This window comes from Oncorhynchus nerka, linkage group LG12, assembly GCF_034236695.1.
Source record: "Oncorhynchus nerka isolate Pitt River linkage group LG12, Oner_Uvic_2.0, whole genome shotgun sequence".
Taxonomy (NCBI): domain Eukaryota; kingdom Metazoa; phylum Chordata; class Actinopteri; order Salmoniformes; family Salmonidae; genus Oncorhynchus; species Oncorhynchus nerka.
This window is the reverse complement of record NC_088407.1, coordinates 78,221,266-78,234,811: the sequence shown is the minus strand read 5'-3', so window position 1 is coordinate 78,234,811 and position 13,546 is coordinate 78,221,266. Positions and strand designations below refer to the sequence as shown.

The 13,546-nt window shown below is 48.5% G+C and overlaps 1 protein-coding gene across 1 annotated transcript in view; it reads right to left on the bottom strand.

Moving 5' to 3' along the window:
- Positions 1–13,546, bottom strand: part of LOC115123724 (pleckstrin homology domain-containing family H member 1-like) — a 72,189-nt gene that overhangs the window by 35,700 nt on the left and 22,943 nt on the right. The window contains 13 exon segments of the mRNA XM_065025817.1: positions 5,754–5,915; positions 6,804–6,890; positions 7,298–7,408; positions 7,641–7,780; positions 7,929–8,076; positions 8,195–8,280; positions 8,614–8,692; positions 8,888–9,097; positions 9,268–9,759; positions 11,692–12,293; positions 12,704–12,785; positions 12,980–13,063; positions 13,357–13,524. Coding sequence (XP_064881889.1) covers positions 5,754–5,915; positions 6,804–6,890; positions 7,298–7,408; positions 7,641–7,780; positions 7,929–8,076; positions 8,195–8,280; positions 8,614–8,692; positions 8,888–9,097; positions 9,268–9,759; positions 11,692–12,293; positions 12,704–12,785; positions 12,980–13,063; positions 13,357–13,524 — 2,451 coding nt within the window.

The window sequence follows — 13,546 nt, the reverse complement described above, 5'->3', positions numbered from 1 at the left end:
ACAGAGGAGAATGTGTGAGGTTTATAGATTCAATACCACTCAGACTGTATATAATATTTCTAATTTGAACAGCAGGCTGCAGTAGAGAGTGGATGTGTGTGGACTACTGGCTTCATCTCATGACTCATAATCCTAGCTGTACATCTCTTCACCGGGGTCGAAGGTCAAATATGCAGAGAGAGAGGTAGTGAACCAACTCCATCACTCCAGAGTTCTGAGGTGCATAACGTCATAGTGTAGAGATCAAAGCCTCTTTACAGATAGGGTTGGAGCGAGCGGTCGCATCTGAGCGCTTCGGTCTGCAGGTAGTATAACTTTTCATTACATTTCATTACATTTCATTATAGTACAACGGTTTGATTTGTCTAATCTTAGCAATTTCTTCTTAGCTAGCTACATAGCCGTCTTTGTATCAAAGATAATTGCGTAATTATTGTATTTCGTCGTCCTAACGTAGTCTACACTGCTATCTGCCCAGCAGCTAGCCAGCTAGCAAACGTCCACCGTCTTCCGAATACCAGCACTGTAAAAAACTATTACACTCAACTGAACGACTTGATTAGTGTAGTGTTAGCTAGCTACATAGTTGTCTTTGCTGTCTTCGTATCCAAGATAATTGTGTAGTTTAGAGTGTGTAGTCTTAGAGTGATTATCTTAATTTACCGAGGTTAGCTAGCCAGCTATTTGTCGTCCTTAACGTAGGAGACACTGCTAGCTAGCCAACAGCTAGCCAACGTCTACCGAATAGAACTTCCTCACTCAACAACCCGGTCGCATTCGCTCCACAGGTAGTATCACATTTTCATTTCATTTCATTACAGTACAACGGTTTGATTTGTTTGATCGTAGCTAGCTACATAGCCGTCTTTGTATCAAAGATAATTGTGTAGTCTAGAGCGATTTTCTAGGTTAGCTAGCCAGCTATTGTCGTTCTTTTAACGCAACGTAACGTAATCAACACTGCTAGCTAGCCAGCTAGCCCCCAAATAGCAGCACTGTTGAAACTATCACACTCAACGGAACGACTTGATTAGTGTAGTGCCAACAACGCAGCCACTGCCAGCTAGCCTACAAAGTCAACAACGCAGCCACTGCCAGCTAGCCTACTTCAGCAGTACTGTATCATTTTGATTCATTTTAGTCAATAAGATTCTTGCTACGTAAGCTCAACTTTCTGAACATTCGAGACGTGTAGTCCACTTGTCATTCCAATCTCCTTTGCATTAGCGTAGCCTCTTCTGTAGCCTGTCAACTATGTGTCTGTCTATCCCTGTTCTCTCCTCTCTGCACAGACCATACAAACGCTCCACACCGCGTGGCCGCGCCACCCTAATCTGGTGGTCCCAGCGCACGACCCACGTGGAGTTCCAGGTCTCCGGTAGCCTCTGGAACTGCCGATCTGCGGCCAACAAGGCAGAGTTCATCTCAGCCTATGCCTCCCTCCAGTCCCTCGACTTCTTGGCACTGACGGAAACATGGATCACCACAGATAACACTGCTACTCCTACTGCTCTCTCTTCGTCCGCCCACGTGTTCTCGCACACCCCGAGAGCTTCTGGTCAGCGGGGTGGTGGCACCGGGATCCTCATCTCTCCCAAGTGGTCATTCTCTCTTTCTCCCCTTACCCATCTGTCTATCGCCTCCTTTGAATTCCATGCTGTCACAGTTACCAGCCCTTTCAAGCTTAACATCCTTATCATTTATCGCCCTCCAGGTTCCCTCGGAGAGTTCATCAATGAGCTTGATGCCTTGATAAGCTCCTTTCCTGAGGACGGCTCACCTCTCACAGTTCTGGGTGACTTTAACCTCCCCACGTCTACCTTTGACTCATTCCTCTCTGCCTCCTTCTTTCCACTCCTCTCCTCTTTGACCTCACCCTCTCACCTTCCCCCTACTCACAAGGCAGGCAATACGCTCGACCTCATCTTTACTAGATGCTGTTCTTCCACTAACCTCACTGCAACTCCCCTCCAAGTCTCCGACCACTACCTTGTATCCTTTTCCCTCTCGCTCTCATCCAACACTTCCTACACTGCCCCTACTCGGATGGTATCGCGCCGTCCCAACCTTCGCTCTCTCTCCCCCGCTACTCTCTCCTCTTCCATCCTATCATCTCTTCCCTCTGCTCAAACCTTCTCCAACCTATCTCCTGATTCTGCCTCCTCAACCCTCCTATCCTCCCTTTCTGCATCCTTTGACTCTCTATGTCCCCTATCCTCCAGGCCGGCTCGGTCCTCCCCTCCTGCTCCGTGGCTCGACGACTCATTGCGAGCTCACAGAACAGGGCTCCGGGCAGCCGAGCGGAAATGGAGGAAAACTCGCCTCCCTGCGGACCTGGCATCCTTTCACTCCCTCCTCTCTACATTTTCCTCTTCTGTCTCTGCTGCTAAAGCCACTTTCTACCACTCTAAATTCCAAGCATCTGCCTCTAACCCTAGGAAGCTCTTTGCCACCTTCTCCTCCCTCCTGAATCCTCCTCCCCCCCCCCCTCCTCCTCTCTGCAGATGACTTCGTCAACCATTTTGAAAAGAAGGTCGACGACATCCGATCCTCGTTTGCTAAGTCAAACGACACCACTGGTTCTGCTCACACTGCCCTACCCTGTGCTCTGACCTCTTTCTCCCTCTCTCTCCAGATGAAATCTCGCGTCTTGTGACGGCCGGCCGCCCAACAACCTGCCCGCTTGACCCCTATCCTCCTCTCTTCTCCAGACCATTTCCGGAGACCTTCTCCCTTACCTCACCTCGCTCATCAACTCATCCCTGACCGCTGGCTACGTCCCTTCCGTCTTCAAGAGAGCGAGAGTTGCACCCTTCTGAAAAACCTACACTCGATCCCTCCGATGTCAACAACTACAGACCAGTATCCCTTCTTTCTTTTCTCTCCAAAACTCTTGAACGTGCCGTCCTTGGCCAGCTCTCCCGCTATCTCTCTCAGAATGACCTTCTTGATCCAAATCAGTCAGGTTTCAAGACTAGTCATTCAACTGAGACTGCTCTTCTCTGTATCACGGAGGCGCTCCGCACTGCTAAAGCTAACTCTCTCTCCTCTGCTCTCATCCTTCTAGACCTATCGGCTGCCTTCGATACTGTGAACCATCAGATCCTCCTCTCCACCCTCTCCGAGTTGGGCATCTCCGGCGCGGCCCACGCTTGGATTGCGTCCTACCTGACAGGTCGCTCCTACCAGGTGGCGTGGCGAGAATCTGTCTCCTCACCACGCGCTCTCACCACTGGCGTCCCCAGGGCTCTGTTCTAGGCCCTCTCCTATTCTCGCTATACACCAAGTCACTTGGCTCTGTCATAACCTCACATGGTCTCTCCTATCATTGCTATGCAGACGACACACAATTAATCTTCTCCTTTCCCCCTTCTGATGACCAGGTGGCGAATCGCATCTCTGCATGTCTGGCAGACATATCAGTGTGGATGACGGATCACCACCTCAAGCTGAACCTCGGCAAGACGGAGCTGCTCTTCCTCCCGGGAAGGACTGCCCGTTCCATGATCTCGCCATCACGGTTGACAACTCCATTGTGTCCTCCTCCCAGAGCGCTAAGAACCTTGGCGTGATCCTGGACAACACCCTGTCGTTCTCAACTAACATCAAGGCGGTGGCCCGTTCCTGTAGGTTCATGCTCTACAACATCCGCAGAGTACGACCCTGCCTCACACAGGAAGCGGCGCAGGTCCTAATCCAGGCACTTGTCATCTCCCGTCTGGATTACTGCAACTCGCTGTTGGCTGGGCTCCCTGCCTGTGCCATTAAACCCCTACAACTCATCCAGAACGCCGCAGCCCGTCTGGTGTTCAACCTTCCCAAGTTCTCTCACGTCACCCCGCTCCTCCGCTCTCTCCACTGGCTTCCAGTTGAAGCTCGCATCCGCTACAAGACCATGGTGCTTGCCTACGGAGCTGTGAGGGGAACGGCACCTCAGTACCTCCAGGCTCTGATCAGGCCCTACACCCAAACAAGGGCACTGCGTTCATCCACCTCTGGCCTGCTCGCCTCCCTACCACTGAGGAAGTACAGTTCCCGCGCAGCCCAGTCAAAACTGTTCGCTGCTCTGGCCCCCCAATGGTGGAACAAACTCCCTCACGACGCCAGGACAGGGGAGTCAATCACCACCTTCCGGAGACACCTGAAACCCCACCTCTTTCAGGAATACCTAGGATAGGATAAAGTAATCCTTCTCACCCCCCCCCTTAAAAGATTTAGATGCACTATTGTAAAGTGGCTGTTCCACTGGATGTCTTAAGGTGAACGCACCAATTTGTAAGTCGCTCTGGATAAGAGCGTCTGCTAAATGACTTAAATGTAAATGTTAAATGATAGTTGATCTGTCAGTCATCACACACCTCTGTGATCTAGGGGTCTCCTAGCCCCAGTCTCAACCATACTGACAGACACACCTCTGTGATCTAGGGGTCTCCTAGCCCCAGTCTCAACCATACTGACAGACACACCTCTGTGATCTAGGGGTATCCTAGCCCCAGTCTCAACCATACTGACAGACACACCTCTGTGATCTAGGGGTCTCCTAGCCCCAGTCTCAACCATACTGACAGACACACCTCTGTGATCTAGGGTCTCCTAGTCCCAGTCTCAACCATACTGACAGACACACCTCTGTGATCAAGGGGTCTCCTAGCCCCAGTCTCAACCATACTGACAGACACACCTCTGTGATCTAGGGGTCTCCTAGCCCCAGTCTCAACCATACTGACAGACACACCTCTGTGATCTAGGGGTCTCCTAGCCCCAGTCTCAACCATACTGACAGACACACCTCTGTGATCTAGGGGTATCCTAGCCCCAGTCTCAACCATACTGACAGACACACCTCTGTGATCTAGGGTTCTCCTAGCCCCAGTCTCAACCATACTGACAGACACACCTCTGTGATCTAGGGTCTCCTAGCCCCAGTCTCAACCATACTGACAGACACACCTCTGTGATCAAGGGGTCTCCTAGCCCCAGTCTCAACCATATTGACAGACACACCTCTGTGATCAAGGGGTCTCCTAGCCCCAGTCTCAACCATATTGACAGACACACCTCTGTGATCAAGGGGTCTCCTAGCCCCAGTCTCAACCATACTGACAGACACACCTCTGTAGAGAAGGGGGGGGTATCACTCAAACATCATCATCCCCTGATCAGTAAGGGGTCCTAACTCTAGCCGTGTCACATCGTGAATTAGCTGTCCAGGAATCTGCCTGAAGTGAAAGCCTTCCACCAATATGTGACAGTCTCTTTTTCTTACAGTGGGAAGAATGGCTAGTTTAAACTTAACGGTGTCCTAATAAGAAACATATTGTGGATGTAATAGATATTGGGTAAGAACAGCTGTATTTTTGTATTGCCTTTGTAATAAGAGTTGTCCTTCCATCAAAAAGGCAAGTTAAAAGCTTCCATCAAAAAGGCACTGCCTTTGGAACTGTGTTTTGGGGATCTGGCGCAGCGGTCTAAGGCACTGCATTGCTGTACTTGAGGCGCCACTACAGACCCGGGTTCGATCCCAGGCTGTGTCACAGCTGGGAGATCCATGAGACGGCTCACAATTGGCCGAGCTTCGTCCAGGTTAGGGGAGGGTTTGGCCGGCTGGGATTTCCTTGTCCTATCTCAATCATTATGTGATCAAGATAAGCACTTCTGTACCTCGTCTTGCTAAGGCCAATCACCCTAAACATGTTGTCTGTTTCTCATCTCCATAACCCTCATCTCTTAGGCCCAGTCCAGTGACCCCTGACCTTAGTGAGCCAGCCCCTCACGGTGGGTTTGGCGGTGGTGGTCTCCATGGCGATGGGGCTGCTGGCTTGGACTTTGAAGATGTTCTGTAGAACTCTGATCCACTCCTCCAAGATGTTAGGAGAGTCAGCCGTCAGGAAGAATGTCTTCTTCTCTGTTATCAACTGATTAGAGCAGGAGAAGATTAGAGCAGGAGAAGATTAGAGCAGGAGAAGATTAGAACAGGAGAAGATTAGAACAGGAGAAGATTAGAACAGGAGAAGATTAGAGCAGGAGAAGATTAGAACAGGAGAAGATTAGAACAGGAGAAGATTAGAGCAGGAGAAGATTAGAACAGGAGAAGATTAGAAAAGGAGAAGATTCGAACAAGAGAAGATTAGAACAGGAGAAGATTAGAAAAGGAGAAGATTAGAGCAGGAGAAGATTAGAACAGGAGAAGATTAGAATAGGAGAAGATTAGAGCAGGATAATATTAGAGCAGGAGAAGATTAGAACAGGAGAAGATTAGAACAGGAGAAGATTAGAACAGGAGAATAGAAAAGCAGGGTGAATACATGCCTGTAAAGACAGGCAGGTAGGGACAGACACATGCACGTACTCAAGAACACACACACACTCTGAGTGGGCAGCGATAGCATCCCCAGGTTAGTAGAGATGAGTATCAGCTGCAGAAGACAACATTCCATACCTGACGATCTCTCTTTTTTACCCAGTTTGGTGCTAGGGATGGGAGGGCAGGATGTGTGTGCGCGTGTTTGTGTACTGGTAATCCCAGAACCCACAACCAAATGTTGAGTGCGCTAACAAACTACCTAACTCAATTTACTTCTGGGGGTGAAAGTGGCTGAACTAGCAGTAACAGTAGATTAAACCCCTCTTCCCCAGTGGAGGCTACTGAGGGGAGGACGGTTCATAATAATGGCCGGAATGGAGTCGTTATCAAGCACATAGAAACCACATGTTTGATGTGTTTGACTCCATTGACTCCATTCCAACCACTATTATGAGCCTCCTCCCCTCAGCAGCCTCCACTGGTCATCACTGTCACTCACCTGGAAGGTCTGTGCTCCTTCTCCACGGGCGATACGACAGGAAGAGTTCAGCTCCATCTGACCCTGAGGCTTCCGTATCACATCGCTCTGAAAGACCAGGACAAAGCCCATAGGAAGGAGTTGGCATTACAGAATAAACCATGGCTCTCCAACCGTGTTCCTGGAGAAATACCCTCCTGTGCGTTTTCCAACCAACCCCAGTTGTACTGATTCAGCCATAGACTTAGATAGACATTGCATTACTGTATCGGTCCCATTATGGCATCTTTCAGAGCACGGGCAGCGCCATTGAGCCCATCTCCATTTTGAAGTAGTCCATTTTCTTCTTCTACTACTTCTATGAGTTGGTAAACAAACTGAAAGGGTGCATACTGCCACCTGGTGTGTGTTTTCTGAACAGCTATAAAGCCCAGGGTGGTAATTTCCTGCCACTGTAATAATTCTGTCAGAGAAGACAGTGATCAAGAAGACAGTGACGACTCGTGGAGACTCACCGGAGACTTGTAGTAGAAGATCTCTCCGTTCCTCAGGATGAACCAGCGTCTCTTCCAGGCTTTAACCTGACTGCCCATCTTCAGCAGGTAGCCTGACTTCTCCAGCATCTCCTGTACATGGGGACACACACAGCACATGACTCACTTACCATTTTCACTGTCGTGCCAACCTCAACCATACTTGGATAGTTTATTTTCACGTTGTCCTTTACAGCTGCTCAGTACAGCTGAATAGTCCTAGTGAATCTACAGTGACGTAGAAGGGATCCTCGTATCTTATATTCTATTGTGGCTAGTGCATGGTACTGTACTGCACCATATCGTACTGTAAATGGTCACTCACAGGCTCTCGCAGGCTCTCGCAGGAGTATGAAGATGTTCTCTGGACTTTGTGTTCTGGCTCAGAGTAGTCAGATTCCAGGGAGTAGGCGTCAGGAGGGATGGCGTAGTCACTTTCAGAGCTAATGGATGACATGGACACACCTGGAGGGATCAAAGGTCAGAAGTCCAAACAGGAACAGGTCATTCAGGTGATTCACAGTCTTATTTGCGCGTACCTTGTGTTATATGTTATATTGCACATTTTAAAGTGAGCAAAAAAAATGAATTAAAGTAAAGTAAACCCTCTCACCCCTCTTGACGGCACGGGGGCTCCCGGGGGTGCTGCCCTTCCTTTCTGGGCCCAGGGTGGAGGTCCTGAGGCTGGCCAGAGAGCCACTGTCATCCTCCGAACCAGAGTCATCATCATGCAGGGGCACACTGCTGATCTGAGTGGCTTTCTGCAGACAGACAGAAGGCACGTTTAGATATTCCTCAGCACATACCACAGTCCATAGGGAGTGGATATGTTATTGTCAGTTGGACACAGTTTGAGCTGCTGTAGAGTACGGGACTTACCCCTTTCAGTGTGGTATACACGGGTACAGTGATGTTCTTGTAAATCAGGTGAGTGAATGGTCCTGCGGCAGGGTACTGTGGTTTTCCTGCAGAAAACACGAGATGTTTCGGATGCAGCGAGATTTATAATTATAGTCTGTCTTACTGTGTGTAGGTCCTATCCTTTCATCACAGCAGATTACAAAGCAGGGTTCTGCTCTAACACATCTCTTTAAAGAGCTCCTTAAAGCTTCCCAGATCACACCTGCACAGGTGTTACTTAGCCCCCTCAGATAGGAAGCTATCAAAAGGAGTACTGACAGGCCCCATAATGTTCCACCACAGACACAGAGGGATTGATTCCTCGTGAGGAAACAAGGAAGTGCAATTGAGATTCCTCCAGACAGTCCTCTCCAACATCAGCATGGTAGGCAACTCACCTGGACCAGGACCTCTGGCTCCTGTGGTCGTCTCTGATACTGTCATCCCTGACTTGGCCACAGCATAGATACGGCTCTCCTGTAGAGCACATAGATCATTGTGTAAGCATGAGTGTGTGTATGTGTGTTTTATAACATTACTTTGACTGCTCACAACAACAGGAACACACATACACAGAGCACTCCACCAGCTCTCTCTCTCTCTCTTTCTCTCTCTCTCTCTCTCTCTCTCTCTCTCTCTCTCTCTCTCTCTCTCTCTCTCTCTCTCTCTCACCCAGGAGGGGAAGCGGTGCAGAGGCGGGGTGGGGGGTTTCAGAACCTCCGGATCCAGCAGTTCCAGACCCTCAGCCAACCCAACAAACGACACTCCTTCCTGGGGAGGACCCTCTGCCCCCTCTACCACTCCCTCCATACTGTCAGGCAGCCCGTCATCTATATCTGTCTCCACCAGGAAGTGACTGCAGGTGGAGGGAGACGCAAGGCTCTGCAGGGTGCAAAGATGAAAGAAAAGAAGCATTTACTTCAATTGCATCTACATCAACTGAGTGTAGACGGGTACCTTTTTATCGTTGTTATGTGACCGACTGTTGACTTGAAGCACACTCTCACTGTTTCTACACCACAGGATAGAGGTGAGCATGCTCACCCCTTTACCTGGGTGCTGGAAGCAGTCATGATGTCTATGGGGACGTTGGGGTGGTGCAGCCGGTCCACACCTCCAGGTTGGGGCTGACTGGGGACGTTGAGGTGGTGCAGCCGGTCCACACCTCCAGGTTGGGGCTGACTGGGGACGTTGAGGTGGTGCAGCCGGTCCACACCTCCAGGTTGGGGCTGACTGGGGACGTTGAGGTGGTGCAGCCGGTCCACACCTCCAGGTTGGGGCTGACTGGGGACGTTGAGGTGGTGCAGCCGGTCCACACCTCCAGGTTGGGGCTGACTGGGGACGTTGAGGTGGTGCAGCCGGTCCACACCTCCAGGTTGGGGCTGACTGGGGACGTTGAGGTGGTGCAGCCGGTCCACACCTCCAGGTTGGGGCTGACTGGGGACGTTGAGGTGGTGTAGCCGGTCCACACCTCCAGGCTGGGGCTGACTGTAGTGTTTCTTCAGCAGCTGGATGCTGTCTCGTGGGGTCAGAGGGGTCCGCACCTGTTAGTTCACAAACAAAGATAGATGACATTATTGATTGATTGATTGATGAGGCTCAAGTTCAACTAAGTTTACTGACTGATAACATCACGCTCCAGAGCAGCCATCACACATTGGCACAGTCAAACAGTAACAAGAATTGTACGGCTTGTGTACAAATACAAGGAATTACAGGTGTAGAGGGACACATTAATATATATATAAACTCAGCAAAAAAAGAAACAGCCCTTTTTCAGGACCCTGTCTTTCAAAGATAATTCGTAAAAATCCAAATAACTTCACAGATCTTCATTGTAAAGGGTTTAAACTCTGTTTCCCATGGTTGTTCAATGAACCATAAACAATTAATGAACATGCACCTGTAGAACGGTCGTTAAGACACAAACAACTTACAGACGGTAGGCAATTAAGACCACAGTTATGAAAACTTAGGACACTAAAGAGGCCTTTCTACTGACTCTGAAAAACACCAAAAGAAAGATGCCCAGGGTCCCTGCTCATCTGTGTGAATGTGCCTTAGGCATGCTGCAAGGAGGCATGAGGACTGCAGATGTGGCCAGGGCAATAAATTGCAATGTCTGTACTGTGAGACGCCTAAGACAGTGCTACAGGGAGACATAAGCCATAAGACTGCTGAACAATTAATAAAATCGACACCGGACAATTTACATTGACCCCCCCACTTGTACACTGCTGCTACTCGCTGTTTATTGCCTATGCATAGTCACTTCACCCCCACCTACATGTACAAATGACCTCAACTAGCCTGTACCCCCACACACTGACTCGGTACCGGTGCCCCCTGTATGTAGCCTCGTTATTGTAATTTTTATTGTGTTACTTTTTATTATTACTTTTTATTTTAGTCTACTTGGTAAATATTTTCTAAACACTTCTTGAACTGCACTGTTGATTAAGGGCTTGTAAGTAAGGATTTCACGGTAAAGTCTACACGTGTTATATTCGGCACGTGACAAATGAAGTTTGATTTGATTTTGATTTGAAACTGGTTTGGGACAAGAAACACGAGCAATGGACATTAGACCGGTGGAAATCTGTCCTTTGGTCTGATGAGTCCAAATTTTGAGATCGTGTCTGTGTTCTTTTGCCAATCTTAATATTTTATTTTTATTGGGCAGTCTGAGATATGGCTTTTTGTTTGCAACTCTGCCTAGAAGGCCAGCATCCCAGAGTTGCCTCTTCACTGTTGACGTTGAGACTGGTGTTTTGCGGGTACCATTTAATGAAGCTGCCAGTTGAGGAATTGTGAGGCGTCTGTTTCTCAAACTAGACACTCTAATGTACTTGTCCTCTTGCTCAGTTGTGCACTGTGGCCTCACACTCCTCTTTCTATTCTGGTTAGAACCAGTTTGCGCTGTTCTGTGAAGGGACTAGTACACAGCATTGTACGAGATCTTCAGTTTCTGGCAACTTCATTTCTCAGAACAAGAATAGACTGACGAGTTTTAGAAGTTCTTTGTTTCTGGACATTTTGAGCCTCTAATCAAACCCACAAATGCTGATGTTCCAGATACTCAACTAGTCTAAAGATGGCCAGTTTTATTGCTTCTATAATCAGAACAACAGTTTTCAGCTGTGCTAACATAATTGCAAAAGGGTTTTCTAATGATCAATTAGCCTTTTAAAATGATAAACTTGGATTAGCTAACACAACATGCCATTGGAACACAGTAGTGATGGTTGCTGATAATGGGTCTCTGTACGCCTATGTAGATATTCCATAAAAAATCAGCCGTTTCCAGCTACAATAGTCATTTACAACATTAACAATGTCTACACTGTATTTCTGATCAATTTGATGTTATTTTAATGGACAAAAAATGTCCCGTTCTTTAAAAAACAAGGACATTTCTAAGTGACCCCACGGTAGTGTATATATACATAAATACATATACATAGAACTTAACACACCTTGGGTAGGGTCATGCTGGTCCCAGTATGGGAGGGTAGTGCCAGGGGCTGGGTGTGGGTCTGGAAGGGGTGGGAGTTAGATGGAGAGCGGCAGAGGAGAGGGTTTTTGGGGGTGGAGGTGGAGGTAGGGATATCAGGGGTCCTGGGACCCCCGTGTGTTGTTTCACAGGCAGAGGAAGATGAGGAGGAGGAAGAGGAAGAGGAGGAAGAGTGGAGACGTTGGGAGCGGAACCTGCTGTTGAGCTCGTCCGAGGAGTGATCTCTGGGAGTAGCGCTACCTAGTGGTTGGTCCTGGCCTCCAGTGGTTGGAACAGGACTACCAGGTCCAGCGCCAGCCTCCCTGCCCTTGCTGCCCAGAGAGGGAGTGTCTGGCAGGGTTACTGTCACAGTGCCGTGGCCTGTTGTGTCTCCTCTGTCTCCTCTGGGTTTACATGGCTGCTCTGCTCTATCCCCTGGACCTGTCTGTCTCCCCCAGCCTGTCTCCTCCTGGACAGTTGGGGTCCCAGGACAGCATGAGGGGTACAGAGGGCTGGAGGGTACCTGGTGGGTGTCTGTGGAAGGAGAGGTGGGGGGGAGGGGAGATGAAGGCTTCTCCAGGAGAGCTATTGGACAAGAGGGGAAAAAATATAGTCAATGTAGAGACACAACAGCAACCTTTGACAATATAACAACATGTACTGTAGAACATAGGCCCACACTTGACTACTAATCATCTATCACTAAGGTGAGAAGGCTCTGATATTATCAAAGTAACATAGACTGTGGTGTGCCTCAGGGCTCTATGCTGGGCCCTTCTTCATCATCTACATACTACCACTCGTACAGATCCTATGCCACTTCAACCAGACCATTTGCATGACTTTAGGTGGATAACAATTGAAAACTGTGATGACAGTTGTTAATGCTGTGACAACAGCTGGCTGGTTGTTAAAATGGAGTTTGGTACTCTCAGAGGGTGAGGTGCTGGGAAGATGAACTAAAGTTCCTGTGGTAGAAGGAGGATCAGGATCACCTTGCAGTTTGTCCTCCAGCATCATAATCTGTTCGGCCTGCTTCAGGTTGGACATTTTCAGCTGCTGGTTCTCAATCTCCATCTGAAATACAGCGCAGAAAGAAGATGACAATTAGTGACAGTTTGGGGTTAACTGTTCTCTTTGTCTTTAACAACTGATCATAAGCTGGGTTTGGGTTTGAGTTGAGCTAATGTAAAGAAAGCTTCATCTTTGACGTGGTTGGTCTCTATAGGATGTATATATCACAGTAGATAGTGTATCCGAGCTACGCTTACCTCTCGTAGCTTAAACGTAACCCAGTCTTTGATTTTAGCAGCCTTCTCCTCAATGATCTTAGCCTCCTGGGCTCTGACTAAGATCTAGAGGCCAAGAAAACACGGTTTATGGTTAGTGACTCATCGTAACCTACAGTACATATTATGAGCATGAATGGACATAATAAGCAAAGGGGGATACCTAGTCAGTTGTACAACTGAATGCATTCAACTGCAATGTGTCTTCCATGTTTCTTATCTATGGTTGCATCCTAAATTGTACCATATTCCCTATACAGTGCACTACTTTTGACCAAGGTCCATAGGGCTCTGGTCAAAAGTAGTGCACTATATAGGGGATAGGATACCATTTGGGTCTCACACTATAGCTTCCATACCTGTTTTTCCAGCTGCACCTCTAATCTCTTTATCACTGCATCTTTCTCCTGCACCTGATTGGTCAGGTCCTGGTACCTTCTGAACACTGAGTTCTCTGATTCACTGGGTTGTACGTTTGCACTGGGTTGTACGTTTGCATATTTCAGCTTCTCTTCCATGACATGGATCTGTAATACATCATCAACTATG